The 27,967-nt window shown below is 40.7% G+C and overlaps 1 protein-coding gene across 1 annotated transcript in view; it reads left to right on the top strand.

Annotated features, from left to right (window-relative positions):
* The window catches only part of ABCB7 (ATP binding cassette subfamily B member 7), a 210,601-nt gene that overhangs the window by 170,424 nt on the left and 12,210 nt on the right, over window positions 1–27,967 (top strand). The window contains exons 13-14 of the mRNA XM_089685209.1: window positions 5,643–5,814; window positions 9,055–9,158. Of these exons, the coding sequence (XP_089541335.1) occupies window positions 5,643–5,814; window positions 9,055–9,158 (276 nt within the window). The remainder of the gene's footprint in view (window positions 1–5,642; window positions 5,815–9,054; window positions 9,159–27,967) is intronic.

The raw sequence follows: 27,967 nt of genomic DNA, 5'->3' as shown, positions 1-27,967 counted from the left end.
AAAAAAGAATAAATTAATATTTTTAAATAAGTGCAAAAACCTAATAAAAAGTGAAAATATGAAGTATGAAAAATAAAATAAAATGAAATGAAAAAATGAGAAAATGTGAGATGAAAAAATGAGAAAAAATTTTTTAGAATGGGAATGTCAGTTCATACGAATTGAGATGGTGTTGTAGTTCAATCTAATCTGCGTAGTAGGTCAATGTTCATGGCATAAACCTCTCTCTCCTTCCTCCTCTCCTTTCTCCTCAATACAGCCTTCTCAATAAGGACTTTCTCCTCTAGCTGCTTGACTTAAGCCTCCATAGCCGATACATACAGAGAAGGGAAAAAGAAACATAGTGTCTTATCCTGGGTAACAATTGTTTAATGAGCTTCTGATCTCCCACTCACATGGTATAAATAAAAGTAGCGCTTTGTATAAAATATATCCAAATCCTCCTACAAACAGCCTTGCAGGTGTGTGTGTCTTCACTCGATATACTCGCCGTTCCTCTGTGGATGCGTGATGACGTCACCGCCCCTCCCCTACGCGTTACGCTACAGGGACTCGTAGCTTCCTCTGGGGGATGTAGTTTTACATGTCATCCTGCACTGAGGTTATATATATCCTACCGGCGCCATTTTTGCTGTGATATATACGTTATAAATACCCCCTCCATATTTTAGGAGTCCAAATTATATCTTGATGTTAATGTTATATATATATAATAGTGTTAACATCAAGATATAATTTGGACTCCTAAAATATGGAGGGGGTATTTATAACGTATATATCACAGCAAAAATGGCGCCGGTAGGATATATATAACCTCAGTGCAGGATGACATGTAAAACTACATCCCCCAGAGGAAGCTACGAGTCCCTGTAGCGTAACGCGTAGGGGAGGGGCGGTGACGTCATCACGCATCCACAGAGGAACGGCGAGTATATCGAGTGAAGACACACACACCTGCAAGGCTGTTTGTAGGAGGATTTGGATATATTTTATACAAAGCGCTACTTTTATTTATACCATGTGAGTGGGAGATCAGAAGCTCATTAAACAATTGTTACCCAGGATAAGACACTATGTTTCTTTTTCCCTTCTCTGTATGTATCGGCTATGGAGGATTAAGTCAAGCAGCTAGAGGAGAAAGTCCTTATTGAGAAAGCTGTATTGAGGAGAAAGGAGAGGAGGAAGGAGAGAGAGGCTTATGCCATGAACATTGACCTACCACGCAGATTAGATTGAACTACAACACCATCTCAATTCGTATGAACTGAACTGTCATTCCCATTCTAAAAAATTTTTTCTCATTTTTTCATCTCACATTTTCTCATTTTTTCATTTCATTTTATTTTATTTTTCATACTTCATATTTTCACTTTTTATTAGGTTTTTGCACTTATTTAAAAATATTAATTTATTCTTTTTTAATTTATTTATATATTTATATCAATTATGGATTTTAGTATTATGGATTTAGAATATTATTGAATTATTGGTGATACACTTAAGCCATTTATAATTTATTATAGCACTCATAGTTGTATACATTGGAGCGCGGTACAATATTGATATTGCAGCTGTCTTCAGTTATTCTTTGTTTGTGGGTCTTTCTGCCTTTAGTTTTGCCTTCAGCAGGTGAAATGCATGCTCAATTGGGTCGAGATCAGGTGATTGCAGACCATTGCAGAATAAATATTCCACTCTTTTCCTTTAAAAGCTCTGCATTTGCAGTGTGTTTTTGCAGTGTGTTTTGGATCATTGTCCATCTGTACTGTGAAGCCCCGTCCAATCAACTTTGCTACATTTGGCTGAATCTGGGCTGACCGTATATCTCTAAGCACTGCAGAATTCATCTGGCAGCTTCTGTTACATCATCAATAAACACCAATGACCCAGTGCCACTGGAAGCCATGCATGCCCATGCCATCACACTGCCTCCACCATGTTTTGCAGATGACGTTGTGTGCTTTGGATCATGAGCTGTTCCAAGCCGTCTTTACACTTTTTTCTTCCCATCATTCTGGTACAGATTAATCTTAGATTCATCCGTCCAAAGAATGCTTTTCCAGAACTGGTCTGGCTTTTTTAGATGTTTTTTGGCAAAGTTTAATCTGGCTTTTCTATTCTTCAGGCTTATGAATGGTTTGCACCTTGTGGTGAACCCTCTGTATTTGCTCTCGTGAAGTCTTCTCTTGATTGTAGACTTTGACAATGATATGCTCACCTCCTGGAGAGTGTCCTTCACTTGTCTGGATGTTGTTAATGGATTTTTCTTTACCATAGAGAGGATTCTGTGATCATCTACCACTGTTGTCTTCCATGGACATCCATGCTTTTTTATGTTACTGAGCTCACCAGTGCATTTTTCTTTCCTCTGAAGGTACCAAACTGTTGATTTGGCCACTCCTAATGTTGCTGCTGTCTCTCTGATGGATTTCTTTAGTTTAAGCCTTACAATGGCCTGTTTCACTTCCATGGAGAGCTCCTTTTAATGCATGATGTAGGTTCACAATAGATTCCAAATGCAAATACCACACTTAGAACCAACTCCAGACCTTTTAACCTGCTTAATTGATGAAGAAATAACGAAGGAGTAGCCCACACCTGGCCATGAAACCGCTTTTGATTCAATTGTCTAATTACTTTTGGTCCCTTGAAAAAGGGGGGATGGCTAATCTTAAGAGCTGTAATTCCTAAACCCAATTCTCCAATTTGGATGTACATACCCTCAAATTAAACCTGAGAGTGTGCACTTTCAGCCCATATCCAATTATATAACTATAGCTTGAATATGTTTTGGTAAATACCTGAAAAAATCTAAAATTGTGCCTGTGTCCAAATATATATGGACCTAACTGTATGTATTCTCAGAGTGGGGAAAGGTGAGAATCTTTGGCAGGTTTTTATTGTCATCTGTGGCCTCTGTGTGGGTATTTCCCCTCACTGTTACAGGTTGTCTTCGGAACAGAACTAGTGGGCAGCACAGTGGCTAAATGGTTAGCACTTCCGCCTGGCAGTACTAGGGTCGTCGGTTCGAATCCCAACCACGGCACCACCTGCCTGGAGTTTGCATGTTCTTCCTGTGCCTGCGTGGGTTTCCTCTGGGTACTCCGGTTTCCCCCCACACTCCAAAGACATGCTGGTAGGTGAATTGGATCCTGTCTAAATTGGCCCTAGTATGTGTATGTATGAATGTGAGTTAAGGACCTTAGATTGTACACCCTTTGAGGGTTAGGGACTGATGTGAATGTACAATATATATGTAAAGCGCTGCGTAAATTGACGGTGCTATGTAAGTACCCGAAATAAATAATAAATAGTGGTTATCTCTCCAATGTGAACACTGACCGCAATATAAGGGCTCATGCACACCGGGCTTTTTGAAAACTCTCCTAAAAGCTTTTCCTCCTGGCAGCAGTGTTTTTGCAGAGAAAATGCCTGACACTTGTAAAGTATCTAACACTTTTAAAAATGTTAGGCGCATTTACAGGCGTCAAGCGCTTAAGCGCTAATTTATTAATTTATGCAGGCCATTGAAATCAATGCACAAGCGGTAAATGTGCCTAGCGTTAACAAGCGTTTAGACGCATTTACACGTGTCAAGTTTTTTTTCTGACAAAAACACTGCTGCTCCTGGATGCACTGGCAGTGGGGTTCTTTTTCCTGCCATTATATGTTGCTGCAATTCTATGTGTGCATGGACACATAGGCTAACATGGTGGAGCGTTTAGAAGCAGTGAAGGAAAAAACCTGCTGAAGCCCCTAAATGTGGCAGTAGAAAATGTCCTGTGTGCATGAGGCCTAAACATAATGGACCCCATACTCCCTGAGACAAAAATAATACAGTGCCTTGAAAAGTATTCATACCCCTTGATATTTTCCACATTTTGTCATGTTACGACCAAAAACGTAAATGTATTTTATTGTGATTTTATGTGATAGACCAACACAAGGTGGCACATAATTGTGAAATGGAAGGAAAATGATCATTGGTTTTCAAAATTTTTTACAAATCTGAAAAGTGTGGCATGCATTTGTATTCAGCCCCCTTTACTCTGATACCCCTAACTAAAATCTAGTGCAACCAATTGCATTCAGAAGTCGCCTAATTAGTAAAGAGAGTCCACCTGTGTGTAATTTAATCTCAGTATAAATACAGCTGTTCTGTGAAGCCCTCAGAGGTTTGTTAGAGAACATTAGTGAATAAACAGCATTACAAAGGCCAAGGAACACACCAGACAGGTCAGGGATAAAGTTGTGGAGATTGTTAAAGCCTGATAAGGTTATAAAAAAAATATCCCAAGCTTTGAACATCTCATGGAGCACTGTTCAATCCATCATCCTAAAATGGAAAGAGTACTGCAAACCTACCAAGTAATGGCTGTCCCCCTAAATTGGTAAGCAGGGCAAGGAGAGCATTAATCAGAGAACAAGCCAAGAGGCCCATGCAGAGATCCACAGCTCAGGTGGGAGAATCTGTCCACAGGACAACTATTATTCATGCTTTCCATACATCTGGCCTTTATGGAAGAGTGGCAAGAAGAAAGCCATTGTTGAAAGAAAGCCATAAAAAGTCCTGTTTGCAGTTTGGAAGAAGCCATGTGGGGGACACAGAAAACATGGAAGAAGGTGCTCTGGTCAGATGAGACCAAAATTTAACTTTTTGGCCTAAAAGCAAAACACTGTGGCGGAAAACTAACTGCACATCACCATTCCCACTGTATAAAATGGTGGTGGCAGCATCATGTTGTGGGGATGTTTTTTTCAGCATGGACAGGGAAGCTGGTCACAGTTGATGGGAAGATAGATGGAGCCATATACAGAGCAATCTTAGAAGAAAACCTGTTTGAGTCTGCAAAAGACTTGAGACTGGGATGGAGGTTCATCTTCCAGAAGGACAACGACCCTAAACATGCAGCCAGAGCTACAATGGAATAGTTTAGATCAGGAGTGGACTGCTGTGGCCCTCCAGCTGTTGTAGAACTACAAGTCCCATGAGGCATTGCAGAACTGAGTTACAAGCATGACTCCCAAAGGCAGAGGTATGATGGGACTTGTAGTTCACCAACAGCTGGAGGGCCACAGTTGCCCACCCCTGGTTTTGATCAAACCATATTCATGTTAGAATGGCCCAGTCAAAGTCCAGACCTAAATCCAATTGCGAATCTGTGGCGAGATGTGAAAATTGCTGTTCAGAGGCGCTTTCCATCCAATCTGACAGAGCTTGAGCTATTTTGCCAAGAAGAATGGGCAAAAATGTCACTCTCTAAATGTGCAAAGCTGGTAGAGACATACCCAAAAGGACTTGTAGCTGTAATTGCAGCGAAAGGTGGTTCTGCAAAGTATTGACTCAGGGGGGGCTGAATACAAATGCACGCCACACTTTTCAGATATTTATTTGTAAAAGATTTTGAAAAACATTTATCATTTTCCTTTCACTTCACAATTATGTGTCACTTTGTGTTGGTCTATCACCTAAAATCACAATAAAATATATTTACGTTTTTGGTTGTACCATGACAAAATGTGGAAAATATCCTGGGGTATGAATACTTTTTCAAGGCACTGTATAGCAGCTGGAGTTTTATTTTTGACCAAAGCTATAAAAAAGATATTACTGTTAATATTTTACATTTATTTCCCTATAGGATGCTGTACTTTTCCATAACACACTTTATTATAACTTGATGTATGGTGATATTAATGCCTCACCAGAAGAAGTGTATGAAGTAGCTAAGTTAGCAGGACTACACGATGCTATTCTCCGGATGCCTCATGATTACAATACTCAAGTAGGAGAACGAGGGCTCAAGCTGTCAGGTAATGTCCATACTAAAAAACGTATTCATACATGATTATCACTGGTTAGCGAAAAGGTTAAAAAAAAGCTATGTAAATAATTAAGAGGCCAGTAATATTTTCATGTTTTTTGCTGGAAGTGTCAGATAAAGGCTGATTGTTTAGTAAACGAAAATTAAGATTTGTTCTTTTTTTTTTTTTTTGTTTTATGGTTACAATAGCTTAGATAAGAGAACCCTTCAATAAACTCTTTGGTGTTAAGTGACTTTCGTGTGTAATTAAATTCTGTGTCTCGAGTCACAGAGGGCTTTTGAGTAGCACAGTAAAAGATTTGATGTGGTTGTTACTGGGCACACTGCCCACTTGGTGGCTTGAATACTATTTTGTATCAAAAGCTAAAGAATCCATTGCTGTTTTGCATTGCCTCACACTGTTGAGGCCTAGATGTGGGATTAGCTGTTTATTCATGATTCATAAAAGCATTTGTTTGATTTTGATGAGTTACTATTTTCTGTAACTGGGTTTAAGTAAGCTACTTGCTTGTGCCCTGGATATTTTATAGTTTCAGATCATCTTCTAGGGTGGGCTGTAATATTCATTTTGTTCAACTTTGGGCTTGCTTGTAAAATTCGGTCAACATGAACTTTACATTTAAAGCACTCTTAAGTCTAAAATGCAAGTTTTAATATTTAGGTAGATGTGGTATCAGTAGCATTCAGAATTGTTTTGTAAACTTCCTTGTACAATGTCTGAGATATTTTCATTTACTTTAAAGCTACATTTGCCCTATTTTGATTCTTGATTGGCTGTCCTAAGATTATATAATCCGCATGCATACATGCAGCAGTCAATTCATTCCAGCGCTTAATGCATGCCAATATTTTACACTGAGGTGCACATGCACAGTGGTAGGTTACCTATTCAGGGCCTTTGCACCCTCTCATCTGATGGTTGCCCATGGTCTGACTCCCTGCCTTTCATAGGGCTATTCTGCTGGGCTTTCTATCTAAAGTAGATTTTTCTGTAAAACGTCAAATTTCATGGATAGATTTTATCAAGGCTGTAGGCAGTAGGGGTCACAGCCATGTTCCTTCAATCTCTCCTCCTAAATTGGTCTTTAATTCTGCTCCTGAGCTAAACACATTATGTGAGGAGGAGATAGCAGTTGAGAATTATCCCTCTTCGAAGGAACTGGAATAGCATGACATGCCTGTAACAGATATTACAACAGAGTCTGCTCACCCCAAGTTATCCAGTATGGGAATCACTTAAATTACCTAAACCAGTCAAGATTTTCCCTGTCCACTTGCAGGTAAAACCTATCTGGTCTGGGCTTTGCCCAACAATATCCCATTGAGAAATGTTTCCTGCATAAGTGGGATCCACCACTTCATGTGGCAGATCCTTCCATATCTTGCCTATACAAGACCCTTGCAGCCCCCTTGGAGGATAAAGACCAGTAGACAAGAGATTAGATGCCATCTTTATAGCTCTGTTTTCTTTGGTGGACCCTGCCATGCAATCGCTGGTTGCTTCTATGGCACTGTGTCAGACCATTTTTCTCTGGACTAAGCGTATAGCCCAAAATGTTAGCCTCATTCTTATGGCTGCCTCTGTAGACCTTTTACTTATGCTACTGTGTAAATGACTTGGCAGACACATTTTATCAAACCTAAATCCTCATGCACATGATTCTTTTGCTTGAATGCTAGTCATCAGCACTCCCATGCAGGAAACACCTTGAGTGAATACAGTTTGAATGGGGGAACACCCTTTGGGGGTTTATTTCCCGTTTCACCTTTGGATAAATGCATGAAGGGGATCACCTGTAGTAAGAAAACTGTCCTTCCTCAGAAAAAGGGGGCTTGTGCCTCTACCTGTAGGGTCTCTACTACTAAGGTTAGGAAGGGCTCCTTTACACCCCCTAGTCCTCCAATGCCTAGATAGATACTTAACTTTGTCAGAAGGCATGGCCCTCTAAACCAGCCAAGACTGGCTCAGAGACCTCTTTCCAGTGATGGTATGCCTCCTCCACATCTGTTGGCCCTCTGGTACCAAAAAAGAAATCTCAGATGCCAGAGTTTCGTTTTCAGTGGATACAAACTTGAGTTTTTTACGCTGCCACTTTCTTTGTTTATGCTGTCAAACCTGTCTTCTTCCCCATCTTGGCAGGTGGATTTGCTTGATGCTGTCCAGCAACTCTTGGCCTTACCACTGTACCATCAAAATAATGCCTTCAAGGTTTCTTTCAGACTTTTTTACAGTTGCCATACTGAACAGAGGCATTAGGCCCATACTGGACCTGTAGACTCAATTTGCTCTAAAGGTTTAAAAATTTCTGCATGTAAACAGCCAGGTCGGTCATAACCTCTCTCTTTTTTGTGGCCTCTATAGGCATCTTGGATGCTTACTTACACATTTCTAGCCTTCTGTCTCATAAACACTATTTGTGCTTTGCCGTGGGATGCTTAGCATTACCAATTTGTTGCCCTTCCCTTTGGCCTGTCAGCGGCTCCCCAGTTTTTACCAAGGTGCTTACCCCAATTTTGGCTCTGTTCCATGCTTAGGAGATTAATGTTGTGGGGTACCTTAATAATATTCTGTTGAAGGACCAGTCCTCCCTGTCCCTGTTAGCCAACATCCAGCAGATAGTGTAGACTCCACAGAGCTTTGGTTGGATCCCTAGTCTGAGAAAGTCATCACTGGACCCATCTCACAGGATGCCTAGGATCTTTCTGTATGAATAGAGTAGCAAATACAGGGGTGAACTGGGAGAGGCAGAGGCATTGCATTCATAGGTCACTACAGGAGATTACAAGCTCACTGGATTTCAGGCTGAAAATTAGAAAACTAATGCAACAACCATATTTAAGGATTGCAATATATTACATTTTTGGATTTGGCTTTAGATACGCTTTAAATGCATACATGGTAAATAATGCGGAAGTGTAACATTTACAGGTGGTTACTTACATCTCACAGAAGTCACAGTACTCCCACTGAAAATGTCATCATCCAGAGTCAGTATTTATTTCTTGGATTGAAACACTGGTTTAGAAATGCCACTGTCACGTAAATCCAGATGCCTGTGCAGTTCATGGCTGTTTTTGCAAATGTCTGACACAGCTCAACCCTTTGAAAATTGGTACTGTTCTGTATACTGTGACGTGTTGGGAATTTATGCTGACTTCGATTTAGTTAAATATCTACTTTGCTATAGTTAGTTTAGCACTTTATTGATTTGTAATTTTTCTTGTTAAGGTGGAGAAAAGCAACGAGTGGCAATTGCCAGAGCAATGTTGAAGAACCCTCCTATTATTTTGTATGATGAAGCCACTTCTTCCTTGGACTCCATTACTGAGGAGGTAAGTTCATATATTTTAAGACTCTCTGTTGGAGACAAGCATATGTACAAAGGAGCAACAAGAACAGGCAGAACTCACCTGCTAGGAACATAATGCTTTTAATATGGACCTAGATTGTGGTAGTCATCCAGCGGTGTATTGACTAATCACTGATGTTGCCCAATGGCTCTCTGCAGCTGATCTTATTCTCATGGCCAGCATGCCATTCCGGATTATATTTTGCTGTGGAGAAAGCAATCAGAGCAGGGCTGTGCTTTCTCATGTAAAATCCATCCTCCTAATGTGGTGAAGAAAGCACATACCCACTCACACTGCCAGCTCTGATAGGCAAGGCTGGGGTAATATTTGCAGGACATTGCAAAGGGGCCACGGATCCACAGTCAGCAGCTGTCAAGAATAGGGAACCATCAAGAAGTCACAGAAGGGGAAGAAGGCACTGGTACAGATACAGAAGCACCACAGGAGGAAAAGGGGATCAGAAGGAAGTGGGAACAGTGTGGAAGAGTGGTTTCTGCTTCATACTTGGATCAAGATGCACAATTGAAGAGCAAGAAAACCTTTGACTGTAAATCCTAAGGTACAGCATCCTTCCTATCACAGAACTATGAGCAGCCTCAATGTGGCATCACCAAATGTCATTACATTGCAAAGGAAGAAGCAACAATTCTCCAGAGGCAGGAGTGGGCAGAATCGACCTTCGATTATCTCACAGTGCAGGTTTGTAGCTATGAAACTGCAGGAACATTAATGTCTAGGCAGTGTTACACGTCAGAAAGTGTGCAGCAACTGTCCATGAAGAACTCATAGCAACAGAGATTTTTCGGGGTACTGCTTAGCCACTACTACACTTAATAACATTCCCTAGAAGACCGCAAATCTTTGACTTTTATTTTTTACTAAGCCTTAGAATTTGGCATCACGTTTTAAATTATGCATGTGGTTTAACTGACATGAGTTAGAAAAGAATGTCAACAGAAAAAAAATCTCCTGAGAACATCATCAGCGTCACTGTATTCATTTGTTAAAAATGGTGCTCCTTGAAGTCATTAACCAATGACATTGTGTTGGAGTGTGAACCTGTTATGAAAATATTGCACAGGTAAAATAGAGATTTCATACAGTACAGGTCACTGTCTTCAGGTGATTGAACACTGGAAAAAAAAAAGCTGCATTGGTGTGTACCTTGGCACATGGTACATCACGTTGAGTTAACTCTGGGCTTGACAATATGATTTGAATCCAGGAGCCAGCTAAAACATTTAGAAGCCATTTTTTTTGTTCTATTAGGAAATGTTTACACACTGAAGTCTATGGGGCGCAATTTCCCATTAAAGTCTATGGGGCTCAATGTGTGAACCCAGGCGCCAGGATGCAATTTCTAGTCACCATGGTGACCTGGTGCCTGGGATTTGTCTAGCCCTGAGTTAACTATAGACTGTTATACAGGTCCAGAGCCCTGTCCTGGAAGACCCCTTCAAGGGTATGCCCATCATGGTGGGTGAAGCCAGGATAGGATTTGGCTCCCTAAATCCTCTGCCCAGAGGTGAAGACATCTCCCCTGATAAGTAGAAGGTTTTGCACAATTAAAATCTGTCCCAGAGTGCTAGCACACCTATGCTTTAGTTTGCCAAGGAGCCCTGGTGTGTCAGCCATGGAATGGATGCCTTGGCCATTTAAATTTGCAGCCATTTTCCAAGTCTTCTGTTTTAAGCCTGTACCTGCATGACCTCTTCAGTGGCTTCTCTGTACATGTGTTTTGGGTTTTTTTTGTGTTTTTTTTCTTCTTCTTTATGGCATGCATCTTACACCCAGTACATGTCTTCCTGGCTTGCACGATACATCGCAGCAATTTTTGGATGTTTTTTCAGCAGTCTATAGTGCATAGCAAAGAAGGCTTCATTCTTCACTCTTCACAGCAGCAAAGGTCTTGTGTACCTGTTTTTGAGGATAGTTTGCACTGCACGTGGCAGATCACAATGGTGAGGTGTCAGATAGTGTGGCTAGCTCAGACCTGGCTCATGGCTTTGGGGGTCTGATAGTCTCTTTTCACAGGGCCCCCAGTACCCTCTTTTTAGACAGTTGCCCTCAGTCTGACCCTCTGACTTTTTTCTGGGCACTCTGCTGGCCCTTTGGCTTCACAGCCTTCTTCCTGTCTATTTAGGGAGGAGTTTTCTCCTACCATGTCTGATTTCATGGGCAGGATCTCGGACCTTTGGAGGATGCAAATAGCAGGGTTCATTTGTTGGTTGGCCTTTTGACTATGCTTTTGCTGATACAGTATTCAACCTGATGGGGATGTAAACAAGGAAGATCACCCTTTTCCTTCTGTGAAATCGGATCAGAATGAGACACCTTTGGCAGAGATTTCAACCAAGCTTAAGGATACGATTGCTCCCCCTGATTGACACTCTTGTATAGCACCCTGAGTTTGTACATCCTAAGGCTTTAAGCTTGGGGACCTTTACAATTGACCAAACCTGCTAAGACCATCCTAGCCTTCTTACTCTTAGAACTTGTCTTGCATAATCAATGCCCCTCCCCAAAAAAAAACACCTTGCTGATACAAAATATTTGATCAGCAATTTCCTATTAATAGATTCCAGGATAAGCTCCCTCTCTTACCATTTGCAGAGAATCCTTTAGATCAGATGCTGGTCTGCAAAACTCTCATGCAAGAAATACATAAAGTGGCCATCCTTTGGGGGAGAAGGTTTGTTTGGCCTCTCCTTGGGTAAGTACGTAAAGGAGATCATGGAGGGTAAAAGTACCCTACTCCCTGAGAAAGAGCTCAAACTGCAGCAGATAGACCTACTTCTGGGAGTATGAAAATTTCCTTTCCTCCTCCTCCTCAGGTTTCCATGTCCAAGTTTATGCCTGGAACACACTTACAGTAGATGTGGTCGCTCAATCCTGCCAAATCTGTCTCAAAGCCCACTTTTCAAACTATCCTTCATCCAGTCTGGTTTAGATCAACGTCTGGCCTTGACAACAATCAAAGAGAAAATCTTGGCCTCCGCCTTTCTGTTTCAGAAACGTTTGGTCTTTCATTTCTTAGTTAAGGCCTTTGTGGAGGGAATCGCACACATTTCTCCCGCCATATGTTCCCCCAAGACAAGACTCAGTGGTAACCCAAGTTGGTTACTTCAACCCTTCAGTGCCTGTCCTTCAACCTATTAGGGATATTCCATTATCTGACCTTAGTCGCAAGGTGGCCTTTCTTGGTGCTATCGACTTTCCATAGAGGTTCTCTGAGTTAGTGGCTTTATGGGAAAAACAGGTTTAAGGATACTGAAAACCTCCCTCAATTACCACTCCACCCGGAGCGCAGACCTGGAAGCAGCCGATGCCCCCAAAATCAATGTGGAAAGCAGGAAAGGTCAGCACTCAGGATAATATCCAATTGTAAACCTCTTTATTTTTAACACCTTGTACAAAGCTAAAAATAGCCAGTGCTTTATGCTATAAAAAGACCTTTCCCAGTACTACTCAAGGGGGTTTCCTCTTCTCACTTCAATCAGGACATTATCCTTCCCTCCTTATGTCCTGCTTCAAAACATCTCAAGTAAGTATCTCTGCACTGTCTTGACATGGTATTGGCTGTGAAAGTCGATTTCTCGGTTACGACCTCTTTTTAGGAAATTGGATTACCTCTTTGTGCTTCACAAGGGTTCCTGCAGGCAGCTCCCTGCATCACCATTTCAATTGCTCGGTGGAATAGACAAGTTGTCATTCAAGCTAGTAGTCTAAAGGATAAGGTTCCTCACTTCCCTGTTAAGGCACACGCTAGCAGATGTGTTAGTGCTTCATGGGCTTTTCAGTATCAAACATCTGTTTCCCAGATTTGCAAGGCTGCCACTTGGTCTTCTATTCACACATTTAATTTTTACCATGTGGATGTCCAGGTCTTCTCTGATGCCAGCTTTGGCCATAAGATGCAACAGGCTGGGCTTTGTCAAGCCCTTTGTAACCAATTTGTTACATGGGCCTGTTGGCATTTGCTGTATTGTCCTGCCCCCACCCCTGTCCTAGTTTGCCCAGGCTTTTGGACATCCCATTGTTAAATACTAAAAATCCTGTGTTCCATGGTGACGGCATCTACTTGCATTTTATAACGTCAGTATTGTAATAGCAATACGAACAATAGTTATTTTTGACAAACCAATACAGGCTTACCTGAAAACTTTCATGTTGTAAGTGCTGCCTGTCTATTGGCCACCTATTTCCACAACTTTCTGGATTCCCTGCATGCTTTGCAGTTTCTCCTTTTGCGATTTACTTTCATATTCTAAGAACTACATATCCCATGGTACCGTTTTTTACCTGCAAGCTGTGGTTTCTGAAACTGCTCCTTTCAACACCTCTATAGTTCAGAAAACATGTTCTATGAAATGTGTGACCTACCTATTCACAGGGCATAGTGAATACATGTCACAAAATTTAAGGAAGTACATGGAGATCTTCATAAAGCAAGTTTACAAATTCAAGTTTGTTCAGATTAATTAAAGTAGGCTAGAAATATTTGTTTCTAAATGTTGACTATATAGATACACTTTAACCGTAAAATTTTTTTTTTGGAGTACAGTACAGAAAAAAAAAGTCCCTACCCTCTGTTCTTTATAGTCTCCCTATTGCTTGCTAAAAACTGAGGCTAGCGGAGAATAGGAGTTATAGGGGATATCCCTGCAGCTTTTTTTTTTTTTCCACCTGAAGGTCGCTTCAAAAAAATCACTTGTTAAAGACTACTGTAAGAAACAGACTTTACTGAAAGTCTAAAATCCTTTTCTTTGTTATTAGTAACAAGAATTCTTCCACTTTTTACCTGCACTAGAAAATCTCCTGATCTCCTTGTACTTAAGGCCCCGTTCACATCTAGCAGTTTGGAATTGCGGTGATTCCAAATTATACTGCAATGCTGGCAAAACACAGTACATGATTGTGTGCCCATAATTTTCAATGGCACCTAAAACATGGTGGGGTTTTGCTGTGATTTGCACACTATTTATTGCACAGCAATCACAGCAGACCACATCACATGAAGCTTGTCAACCAAAAAAGAGCAGGAGCTTCTTTTGGGTGACACGTTTCACACTGTGATTTGCTGCTATTGCTGTATGATAAATCGTGCGACATTCATTTCAAAACCTCACCATGTTTTGGTGCCATTAAAAATTAATGGCACACAACCGTGCTGCATTTTGCCAGCATTGCAGGGCAATTTGCAATCTCAGGCAGTTCAGTGATTCTGCCCGCAATCCCAAATTCCTAGATGTGAACGGGGCCTCAAGATTTATTCCCACTGCCCTTAATAGATTCTGTTTTCGTGTTTGCATATTCATGGTTAAATAAAAAAAAAAAAGGATTGTCAGACCCTGTCCAGTTCACTCCGTTTTTGCAGTCATGCATTTTTGTTAGCTTTTTTTCAAGTGTTCATTTTTGAGCATTTTAGTGCGGTTTCATGTGCATTTGTGTTAACCAGTGAGAATTCTTTTCCTGCAGCAACATCATGAGGGAATCTGTTTCCTGGCTTTCAGTGTATGGAGTTGAGGAAACTTGGCCAATTTTATACTGCCTCAGCATTTGTCACAGTCTTCATTGTGGCTGAGCACATGGCGCTTGTAATCATGGGATGTTAAACTGCCATGTACTCACCCACAACAAGCTTGAAAAAAATGCATGAAAATGCCTAATATGTGCATTTTCATGTACTTTTATAGATTTCAATATGCCAGAAAACTCAGATAAATGCAGAAAAAATTGGATATGCTGCATTTTTTGCAACGCAGTACACAGCCTCATTGAACTTTCATGATGCATGCATTTTTATGCATGGCAAAATACACATAAAAATGCACAGGTGCAAACAGGCCTCAGAGGCAATATTTTACTGTTGAACAGCCTATCTTTGTGCTTGTCTTCTTATGACAAAAGTTTTAGGACATTTTCTGTAACTTCTTGTTTATAGACATTCATTTAAAAAGCAGTTTTACCTCCGTGCATGCTCCTCTGCAAAGAAGGGTCATATATATCTTACTCAATACCAGATTTTGTTCTTCTCTCTAAATCAACGCAATTATGTATGTTTGCCTCCATAACTGTTGGATCCTTTGCCTTTTAACACAAACTAAATTTGATTTAATGGCATAAAAAAAAAAATATGGTTACTGTAGTGATACCAAAAGGATTTTATACCATATAATACAATACATGACGTATACGTCTTACTGTGTTGTTCCTTATAGCTGTCAGTCATCACCATTTAAACTATAAATTTGACATTGTCTTTGGTTCAGTTAATTTCTTATAAGAATGTTTAATAGAAATGTCTTTCTCGTGTAAATAACCTTCAGCTGCCTGGTCTCTTTCAAATCTTAAAAATGCTGGATCTTCAGATGTATGAAATTGTTTAATAGCCTAAATAGCTTACATTTAACGTTGATCTTTTTGATTATATTTGTGATATTCGTGATGGTTAAAGTTTTTGGGGATTTATTTGAGGTGTGACAAGAGAGATCACACAAACACTTATATGTATAACATTTAAAGTGTTCCTAAACTCACAACAGTAAACCAGTCTGTATATGCAGTAAAGCATGCTGGTTGTACTCACTGTGGAACCTGCATTGTGTAAAAACGCTTTTTGATCCTGACGTCTCTGATCCTCCTCTTCTTCCAGTGTCCCCCTCTTATCTCCTGATAAGAAATATTGTGTGGAGTCACTCTGCACATGCTCAGTTTGGTGTGTATTGCTAGAGAGGTTTTTTTTTTTGTTTCCTTGAGAGAGTGCATGTGATCAGCACAGGGCCAATCAGCACTGTCCAGACAGAGGTCAGGGGTCCTGCATCCTCATACAGCAGAATTTAAACTCCTCCTACAATCTTTAACCAGTGCTCAACTGGACACTGATAGAAGTCACAAGACTGCTCTAACTGCTGATGAGAAAAGGTATTTAGCAGTATATAATTACTAAAATAATTGCACTTCCATGTTTTGTATTCTGTAGGCTACCAGATAAAGTGTTACTAAATCCAACACCCTGCATTCACTATAAGTAATGACAGATACAGATAACAATTGTAATATTAGAAAATGTAACAAGAATACTTGGCTATAGATGCCTTTGCAAACCAGGCACATGTTTTTAAGCAGCCCTGAGATGGAACAGCTATTAAAGGGTTTTAGCTATAGTATATACAGTACTAGTGTGTGAGTAAATGAAAAATCATAATTGTTTGGAGAGTGATATCACCTTTTAAGAAGCTAGTATTAATAAGAAAATATGAAATGTCCTCATTATTCCACCCCCTGACTCACAAATATCATGAAGTAATGCCTCCAACAGTACGTAAAGGCAACATTTCAACATTGAAGGGAAAGAACCTAATTCTAGTAAACAAAAGAGTAATTAATATGTTCATGTGTCATACCTATCTAAAGTGTATCTACCTACTTTACCTGTCTGATTTACATGTACATAAAATCTCATTTGGCTATGTTAATGCTGACAAATATAAAAATATCCAGAATTCAAAAATATAAAAACTACATGCAGAACAAACAAAAGTTCCTTTTCAAGAGTTCTGAAGCATAGGACCAGATACGAACACCAAACTTTCCTTTTCAAGAGACATAAGCATAGAAACTTATAAAAGTCCTGCATATCTGGTGATGGACAGCAGAGTCTTAGATATTGGGTGATAAGGTGGCAGCTGCTGCACAGCATTTGCAATGCTGTAGAACTCATACAAAGTCCATTTTATCCTCCAGACTATTGGAGTTCACAGGTCATAGATGTGCCGGTACTTGACCATCGTGGCAGATGGAACTTTAGCTTATTTGTACAAGACAGCTCAGGTACATCATAGCAGATGGAGCTTGCACAAACCGTTCAGCTGCTGCTAAGTGGCAACGTCTTTATAGATGTTTGCTGCTGTCAAGAGTGTTTGTCTCCAAACTGCTTATGGTTGACAGCAAACTGTCAGTCTAACATTTCATAATTAACAGTGCCCATATAGCCCATTATAGATTTCTGAAAAGGCAAATCAATTATCACAAGTGGATTGGCCTAACCGTAAAAAAAAAATCTGTTTTCTATGTTGCTAGGTGAAGTATTCTTAGAGGTACTTTACCCATCTACCATCTAAACTCTACACTATTCCACATCTAAACTAAACTGTCTCAGACTATAGAGTCTTGACCTAACTTATGGGTATGACAATAGTACAAGGTCATAAATATTGTAAGAACTACTTAATGTGTGTGTGACTGAGTGGGTGAAGTTCCACTTTAATCAGAGAAAAAACTCTTAAATGGCTATCATGCAGCATCAATTTTATAAGCTGCTTTGTTTTACAATTGGTCTTAACCAGTTGCCAACCGCCCGCCCTGCGGGTGAGCGGCAGCTACACCTGTACTTTGCTTACCACGTGGACAGATCGGTTTGCGGTTGCTGGCACCTGGCCGCTTTGATCACCATGTCAACAAAGCTGTTATGAATAAATTCCATTCATAACAGCTCTGTTTCCTAGAGTGAGCTGTGATTGGCCCACAGCTTTCACATGGTACATGAGCCAATTACAGCACACTGTATCATTTGATAGCTGTGGGACAATCACAAATCACAACAGTAAAATCACAGCTGTTGTGAATGTAACCCATTCATGACCGTTCAAAACATTGCTGTTACAATGAACTTCAATGTAACAGCAACCGAAGTGTAAAAAAAAAAAAAAAATGCCTGATCACCTCTCAGAGTAGTACAGTGTTACTATGGTGACACTGAACTACTCCTGAAAGTATGAAAAAAAATTGTAAAAAGATAAATATAATGTTAAGAGTTGAAACGGAGAAGAATGGATCGTACTACTGAAGTGGAATTATTGAAGGTACGAGGATCTATTCATGAGCACTCTAGTTACAAAGCAAAACATGTCTTGTTGAAGGCCCACCATTCCTTTTATGAGTTTGTTGACAAATGCGGCTGCCTGCTAGCCAATACCATATGAGCCAAAATGTCCCAGTCCTACGTCTCAGCCCTGTCTTCTCCATCGGGCTCAAAGATCTACTGTATGCCAGACTTCGCTAAAATCTTCAGAAACTTCTACTCAGTGCTTTATAATCTAAGTACGACCCGCCACCCTTCTCAAGCTCGCTGACGCTTTCAGATGTGCTTACATACATCTGGGAAGAAAGCCTTCCCATGCTTAACGACGAAGACAAAGACGCTTTATCCCAACCTATCTCAATGGAGGAGTTTGCTGCTGCCAAAATCATTGCTGCGAGACTGACCTCTCTGTTACCACGCATTATTTCTTTGCACCAGGTGGGATTTATTCAGACACGGGAGGCCCGGAACAATACCATTTGGACCCTTAACGTCAGCGACAAAGTAAGGATATCTCATACCCACCTTCTACTCTTATCTACCAATGCTGAAAAGGCATTTGATAGAGTAGATTGGATTTTTCTTAATGAAACTTTAAGACAAGTGGGAATGCCAACTCCTTTACTGTCATAGATTTCTGCATTATATACTAACCCCTCAGCCACTGTCCGCGTGAATGGGTTCGACTCCAATCCTTTTCAAATATCCAATGGCTGCCCATTGTCACCTTTACTTTTCATCCTGGGACTATTCCTTCAACATGTCAGACATAACAGGTCCATGCAGGGCGTGAAAGCTGGTGATTATCATCATAAGATGGCGGCCCTCAGGAACCCCCTTACTTCCTTATCCTTTCTGTTGTTGGAAGTAGGAAGTGTAAAGAATTTTAAGGTCAACCTTCAAAAGTCAGAGGCGCTGAATGTCTCCCTTCCTGCCTCTGTTTTTGCAAGCTTACGACCACATTTTCCTTTTAAATGGTCCACACAGTCTATACAAAACTTGGGGTCTAAAATCCCGTCGAATTTGACCGCTGTCTTTTCCCTGAACTTCCAACCTCACCTAACTGCTTTATCTGCTGACCTAAATAAATTGGACTCCCTTGCCTTATCATGGTTTGGCCGTTAGAGCGTATTAAAAATTAACACTATGCCCAGGTTATTGTACTTCAGACTTTACCGGTCAGGACACCTCGGGCTTTCTTTTACTCCATGCGCTTAGCTTTCATTAAGTTTGTTTGGCACGGTAAGCACCCCTGCATCGGAAGAAATCTGATACTTTGGCCCAAATTAAAGGATGGTCTTGGTTTTTCCTAACCCTGCATTATACTGCACAGCAGTCCAAATGACCAGGGTAGTAAACTGGTGTAGATGCCAGACCCAAAAACTGCGGGTCACATTGGAACAGGTAGCAACAGGTGCACTGCTTGCAGGGTTACCATGGGCAGGTAAACAACAAATTTCTCACCCTGCCATCCACTTATTAATAGGCCCTGCACTAGCCAAAATGGACAAATTATTTTCAACTGGCTTCCTTGGTGAGTTTCCGCTCCCCCATGATGCAGATAATAGGCCATCCAGGGCTCTTGCCCAGACTTACTGATTCGAACTTCTGATCCTTGTCACCTCAAGGCCTGCTGTGTGCCTCCCATTTTTTACGTTCCAACATCTGGCTTATGACAAACACTTTGTTCCCTAGTTCATCTACTCCTTTTCAGGATCATTGGAGGGCTCTGCAGTTGTCTCATTACTTGCATTCTCTACCTAAAACATACACTTTTTCCTAGGAAATTGCACTGCTTCGAAGAGTTATGTTTGTGAGAAGGCCCAATTCGCAAATCCCTTTCCACCTTTTACAAATATCTTTTGGAACTTCACGCTCCGTTTTATCCCTCCTTCCTTATTAAATGGGAGAGGGATTTACAGGTAACTTTCTCTGACCCTCAAAGGAGTGAATACTCTTGTTTTTTTTTTTTGTTTTTGCACACAAATCTTCCTTGCAGCAGATACTAGGAGACCACTTATTAAATAGTTACTTGCTGATACAGGACTCTGTCAGTCCTTGCCAAATTGTTTCTTCAACAGAGTGATCGCTGCTGGAGATGTGGTTCATCTAAGGCAGTGTTTCTCAACTCCAGTCCTCATGGACCCCCAACAGGTCATGTTTTCAGGATTTCCCTCAGATGAAACAGCTGTGGTAATTACTAAGGCAGTGAAACTGATCAAATCACCTGTGCAAAATAATGGAAATCCTGAAAACATGACCTGTTGGGGGTCCATGAGGACTGGAATTGAGAAACACTGATCTAAGGGCATTCTCTTACATATCTTTTGAGAATGACCTGAACTGCGCACATTCTGGCAACCTGTGCTTCAATTTATTCACAAATTTACTGACTTTGCCTTGCAAGATGACCCTGGAGTGATATTGCCTAATTTCCCTTCACTATCAAAGAAGAGTAATCATAAATCTCTTCATAAGCACCTATTAAATTCAGCACATGCTTTTATCCCAGGTACAGTCAAGTCCATAAATATTGGGACATTGACACAATTCTAACATTTTTGGCTCTATACACCACCACAATGGATTTGAAATGAAACAAACAAGATGTGCTTTAACTGCAGACTGTCAGCTTTAATTTGAGGGTATTTACATCCAAATCAGGTGAACGGTGTAGGAATTACAACAGTTTGCATATGTGCCTCCCACTTGTTAAGGGACCAAAAGTAATGGGACAGAATAATAATCATAAATCAAACTTTCACTTTTTAATACTTGGTTGCAAATCCTTTGCAGTCAATTACAGCCTGAAGTCTGGAACGCATAGACATCACCAGACGCTGGGTTTCATCCCTGGTGATGCTCTGCCAGGCCTCTACTGCAACTGTCTTCAGTTCCTGCTTGTTCTTGGGGCATTTTCCCTTCAGTTTTGTCTTCAGCAAGTGAAATGCATGCTGAATCGGATTCAGGTCAGGTGATTGACTTGGCCATTGCATAGCATTCCACTTCTTTCCCTTAAAAAACTCTTTGGTTGCTTTTGCAGTATGCTTTGGGTCATTGTCCATCTGCACTGTGAAGCGGCGTCCAATGAGTTCTGAAGCATTTGGCTGAATATGAGCAGATAATATTGCCCGAAACACTTCAGAATTCATCCTGCTGCTTTTGTCAGCAGTCACATTATCAATAAATACAAGAGAACCAGTTCCATTGGCAGCCATACATGCCCACGCCATGACACTACCACCACCATGCTTCACTGATGAGGTGGTATGCTTAGGATCATGAGCAGTTCCTTTCCTTCTCCATACTCTTCTCTTCCCATCACTCTGGTACAAGTTGATCTCGGTCTCATCTGTCCATAGGATGTTGTTCCAGAACTGTGAAGGCATTTTTAGATGTCGTTTGGCAAACTTTAATCTGGCCTTCCTGTTTTTGAGGCTCACCAATGGTTTAGATCTTGTGGTGAACCCTCTGTATTCACTCTGGTGAAGTCTTCTCTTGATTGTTGACTTTGACACACATACACCTACCTCCTGGAGAGTGTTCTTGATCTGGCCAACTGTTGTGAAGGGTGTTTTCTTCACCAGGTAAAGAATTCTTTGGTCATCCACCACAGTTGTTTTCTGTGGTCTTCTGGGTCTTTTGGAGTTGCTGAGCTCACCGGTGCGCTCCTTCTTTTTAAGAATGTTCCAAACAGTTGTTTTGGCCACACCTAATGTTTTTGCTATCTCTCTGATGGGTTTGTTTTGTTTTTTCAGCCTAATGATGGCTTGCTTCACTGATAGTGACAGCTCTTTGGATCTCATCTTGAGAGTTGACAGCAACAGATTCCAAATGCAAATAGCACACTTGAAATTAACTCTGGACCTTTTATCTGCTCATTGTAATTGGGATAATGAGGAAATAACACACACCTGGCCATGGAACAGCTGAGAAGCCAATTGTCCCATTACTTTTGGTCCCTTAACAAGTGGGAGGCACATATGCAAACTGTTGTAATTCCTACACCGTTCACCTGATTTGGATGTAAATACCCTCAAATTAAAGCTGACAGTCTGCAGTTAAAGCACATCTTGTTCGTTTCATTTCAAATTCATTGTGGTGGTGTATAGAGCCAAAAATGTTAGAATTGTGTCGATGTCCCAATATTTATGGACCTGACTGTATGTGGAAACAATCTGCCCCAAGAACTGCACACTGGCTCGCAAGAGTGAATGATATAGAACAACTTATTGTAAAGGGTCTGAATACTTATGCCAACGTTATTACAGTTTTTCCTTTTCCATACATTTGCAAACATTTCTAAAATTCTATTTTCACTTTGACATTATGGGGTACTGAGTGTAGATTAATGAGAAAAAAGTGAATTTAAAAAGCTGTAGTATCAGACTGCAACATAACTTATTTAAAAACAGTGAAAGGGGTCTTAATACTTTATGAATGCCCTGTATCTTGCGTTACTGCAGTAATCACAATCTGAGTGCCAACACAGGTCAAATTTTCAATCCTTTTCCAACCTGTTGCGATCTTCTGCTCATTCTTTCTAAACCTCAAAAAAAGCTAATTGTTTTGAAACTGCCTGCAACCCAGAGTCCAGCGCCTTTTTACGTGTCTGGAGCTTCTGACAACATAGCCATTCCACCCATGCATCAGTCTTTAGCTCCATTTTATCATACCAAAATAATTCCTTCACCGGCTGGTAAGGATTGCAAGCAATGGGATTCACCCAATAAAGGAATGGGCTCGCACTTTGATCATCTGGCACCTCTCTTAACCCAGCTAAGCAACTGATATATTTTCTACATTTTCCTGAATGTACTATGGCTTACAGTACATAAACGGAGCATTAAACCCTGCGTATGTTATACATATATATGTTTGTGCAATCTCTCTTTGCACATCTCGAATAAAACCAAAAAAACGTAAACGATCATGTAACCATGATAAAACAAATGGAAGGTAAAATAAATAACCAGATTTGTAAAATAAAATATTTATTACCCCTTCTTTGTTATACATGGTTATGCATGTACATAAAATCTTGATGTCTGTTGTATCTATTAGAGTTATTTTGCGTTTTGTTTATTGGCAGAGAATGACGTGCATACAGCTGTGGGGTTTTTTTGTTTTTGTTTTTGAAATTCTTCTTATTTGAGTTTTTACACAAATACGGGTACATAAACTTAAAAATTGCATATCACAGAGAAACATAGAATAGGCCACGGAGAGCCCTGGAAATTACAAAGAAAACCGTTAATCAAAACTTGAGCTATATAACAGACCGAATAACATAACTCATTACCCCCCCCCCCCCCCCCCCGTTAAACCGCTTCCCCTCCCCTCCCAATCCAATTATCATTATTATTCAGCAAAAACACTCCAAGAGAGTAACATCCTCTAACCATCCACTAACTGTAACACAGGAGCAAATAAAACCGGTCATATTACTCATTCTGGCTATCACAGACTTCACTATAAGGGAACATGAGGAATAGTTGTATGGCTAACTGGTAGTAAAGACTTGTAAGAGACCTCAGTATAATAAGCAATGTGGTCTGCCCCATCATGTCAGAGGAGGAAAGCCACGCTTGCTAAACTTCTTTGTGTAATATGGGATCATCGCATTCACTAGACCTTTCCAGGAGGAAACCGTCAGGGCAGTGGGTTTCTTCCAGTGAAGCATGATAACCTTGCGAGCATAGAACAATAAGATGTTGAGTAAGGTTCTATGAACATTAGTCAGACCCACCTCGTCCACTAGGCCAAGGAGGGGTACAGACACAGAGGGACAGAGGTAGTAAGAACCTCTATGATGCATATTGTAACACCCTTCCAGAAGACACTAAACAGACTGGCAGTTACAGAATATATGGTCGAAATTGGCAGGGGAGTGGGAACATCGCCAGCACTCCGCTGAGGAAGTAGAGTATATTCCAGCCAACCTAGCCGGGGTATAATATATTCTATGCAGGAATTTGAAGTGAATCAATCTATCCTTTTGCCGATACCAGGTGTTTGAACGGGTGGTCCCACATATCATCTTCCCCTTGGACACCTGGAATTTCCTCACACCACTTTTCTCTACACCTTTGTAACTATGGAGAGGATGTTCTAAACATTTCCTTATACACCACTGATAATGTTTTTGAGAGTGAGTCATCTTTCAATAGACTTTGAAGGACCAAAGGCTGAGTGTCAATGATCAAGTAAATAAATTGAGACTGGTACACGTGGCGAAGTTGAAGATAACGAAAATAGTGATTTGGTAGATTATATTTTTCTTTTAGTTGATCAAACATGAGCATGTTGACATCCCTAATAATATCACCCACCCTTTTTGATGCCTCTGGTTGCCCACAACCCTGGGTCCCTTATAGGGTTAAAGTGAGGCAAAGATGAGTTCATCCGTAAAGGAGAGGAAGGCAAAACTCCTTCCATTTCAGGGTGCATCAATTTAGTGGCAACCTCCCAGGCTGTAATGGTGGCTTTCATGAAACCTGTGAGCAGAAGAGAAGACTTAGCTTCCCTGAAGAAAGCTAACCTTAGGCTCTCATAGGACCCAAAATCACTGCCTCTAGGACTGTTGCTGAATTCTCATCGTCTTCCAGGAGCCAGCAGCGGGCAAACACCATTTGTCCTGCATACAACTGTTTTTTAAAGTGGTTCTGAAGGCTCAAGGTTATTTACCTTCATGTTTTCTATGCATGAAGGTATAAAAACCTTCGGTGTGCAGCGCATTTCTTAAGCTCCTTCTGATCCAGCGACATTCTTGACAGCCTCTGCTGTCTGGGGACTCTTCTTCATTGGCTGAGACAGCCAGTGAGCCAATGAGGAGATAGCAGGGGGTGGGTGCATAGAGCAGTGGCTCGGGGACGAGCATGGAATAGTGCCCCCAGGATGAGCGACTTTCCCTGGATGCAGGCTCGTGGCTGCTCTGTGCAAATCACTGCACGGAGCAGGTAAGTATAGACATGTTTGTTATTTTAAAAAAAAAAATGAAGCTTTAAGGTAAACTATGTACACTAAAGTATTTCCATATTCTGAATAAGCAGTGAAAGCACTTTAATACAATCCCTCATTGTCCTCTGTAACTATACACATTGTGGACTGATTCAGTTTCATATTTCTCAACAATGGCACTGAAATCAAAACTTTTTTCCATTTATTTTCTGTGGCAAGTTCCTCTCATTATAAGCTGCCCCCTTTCAATATAAACAAATAGCAGACGTTTCAAAGCTGTTCAAAACTTACTGAAACCCAGTTTTCGGCTACACTCACACTAGTCTCCTGTGTTTTAGGTTTTTTTAATGCTGGAAAAGTTATCTGGGAAGTATAAACAAATGTTTTCCTTCCCAGATTTTAGAGCACCTACCTCACTGCCATCTATTGAAAGTCATCCCTTGAGCCAAGCAAATTATTCGTAGACGACCTGATTCTGGGTCAGGGTGTTGTGCATAGTAGAGCAGCTACCTTCCCAGATTTTCCTGCATTTAGATGTATTTACGCAATAACAGGCATTTACATTCAGTTACACGCGATCAGACTATTTAACCCTAGATACACATTATTCTGTTTTCTCCAAACACTGCTAAACTGAACGTAGTGTGAATGTTACCAGTAAGGGTACATTCACTCTGATGATTAAGGCCGGTGTGAATTGTAACAACAGGAATCAGAGATTGCTCTCATAGACTATAATGACAGGTCACTGGCGGCAACAGCTATGTGCAACTGTGTTCAGAGCCACACTGTGTGCGTCCAGCAGTGATAACTGCTGGTAATCGCTGGCTGTGCAGATAGCTTTGAATAGCTGCGGCCTCCGGCAGTATGTCATTATAGTGAACAGGGCCTGCTGCCACACCTAGCCACTGAGAGCTGCACCAGGAATCTGAAGATTTCTGCCACTACAATTCGCACAGGCCTTAATTGCCATTGTGAATATAGTCTAAAAATAATTCTATGCATGTATATGCATTTAAAAATGACCTATAATTGCATATAACAAGTTTGTCAATTCCAGTGTGAGTGAGGTGTTAGAGTCTTTGAACATTAAGGATATTTGAAAGGTCAGTGAGGGTTTGTTTTAAAGCACTATTACTGCTTGTTAAGAATGTATAAATGAGCTCTGAGTAAGGGTGCACATCCCCTGAAATGCGTCAGTCTTCCATCTGTGGATGGTTAGACATCGCCTCACAACTGGAATTATTTTATACGCTTGTGCCTTCTAATGTTTGTGAGTATGCTATTGTTTTTGGGATCCAATAAACATTTATGGTGGTAATGCACTAAGCGTCTGCGCCCTCCTGTGTGTTTTTGCAGTTTATTGAAGATTTCCAAATCTGAGAAGGGCTGCTTCAGGCAAAGCTTTACATGCCTGGACACCATCGAAGTTACTTCTGTCTGAGCACTTGAGTGTTTCAACTTTTAAGTGACCAAGAATGTATAAATACCTAAAGCAGGACTGAACTCTTCTATCCTTTACAGGCATGGAAATTGCCATCTTAGTTTCTGTTTATTTGCAGTTGCCATGGTGCTGCACATGTGATCAGTTATGACACCAGCCATTTGATGGCTTGACAGACTAGTTGAGAGCACAAGCAATATCATTCATGGCATGCCTTGAGTTTAGTTTCCCAAAACAGTTATATTCAAGACATGTCTCTAGTGATAACTGTCAGAGCTTTCAAGCCCTCAAATGGCTGGTGTCATAGCTGATCACATGTGCAGCACCAACGCAACTGCACGTCAAAAGAAGTTAAGATGGCACATTCCTTGGCTGCAAAAGACAAGAGGGTTTAGTTCTGCTTTAAAGCGATATTACACCCAAACAAAAAATGCATTATATAGCAGCTTACCAATCATTAGATGTGGTGGCTGTATTCATTTTTTCTTTTCATTGGCTTTTTTTCCCTCTGTTTTAACCTTGTGATCTAGCCAGTAACACGCCTCCTGCTTTAGGGAGACACCACTTTGGATGAATGTGCATAGGAGACAACAGCATTGTCATTTTTGGAGGAGGGATGTGTTAAATATATTCGCAGATTTAAATACACTAAACTGAAGCCAAGCTCCAACTCACAATTTAGAAACAATTACAGCAAACAGTTTTTTTCATTTTGGGATAAAGGTTTTATATGATTAAATGCTGATTGTTGTAAGCACCCCTGCCAGTCTTAAGTGGTTTGTCTCATCCATATAAACCGATACTTTCTGCTAGATAGTGTGAGCTTCTGAAAAACAACAGACTTGCTGGCTGGACCACCAGATGAAAATAGCAGAAAGGAAGTCTTAAAAAGCAAACGAATACAGCCGTCACATCTAAGAATTGGTAAGATGCAATATAATAAAGGTTTGCTTTGGGGTTTAATACCGCTTTAAGGCATTTGACAGATAGCAACAATCCCTAATAATCCAGCCTAAGATTTTTGCTTCCAATGATGTGAACAAAAAATAAGAATCTTCTAAAGCTACCCTACTAAGTTAAAATAGAGACTGGATAGTCAACTCCTGCATACACATAATTGTGCCAAGTTGTCTTTTTGCTCTCCGTACCTGTTCACACCAGAATGTGGGGCCGAAACCTGCATTTTGTGCGTGTTTCACGAACCTTATACAAAACGCACTTCAGTTGCAATCTTCAGCAGGTGTCCATGTTAACCTATTGACACTCCTAATGCAGGGAGCAAACACAGTGTGTTTGCCTGCACCAGATCACATGGTACAGAAGTACCATGCAATCCGGTTGCAGTGAGTTTCCAAAAGTAATGGATGCAGTACTTTTGGTGCTCAAATTGTACTGCACTGAATCACATGTGAATCACACAGGCAGCGTGTTCTTATATGATTCTTAGTGTGAACTGGCCCTCAATCACACCTTTCTCCTTTTAGATTTGCAGCAAGTAGCTCATTTAGGCTGCAACAAAGTTAA

Source organism: Staurois parvus, unplaced genomic scaffold (genome assembly GCF_062004578.1).
Source record: "Staurois parvus isolate SC_StPar_1 unplaced genomic scaffold, SC_StPar_1.0 ptg000365l, whole genome shotgun sequence".
Taxonomy (NCBI): domain Eukaryota; kingdom Metazoa; phylum Chordata; class Amphibia; order Anura; family Ranidae; genus Staurois; species Staurois parvus.
This window is presented reverse-complemented; position numbering and strand designations above follow the sequence as displayed.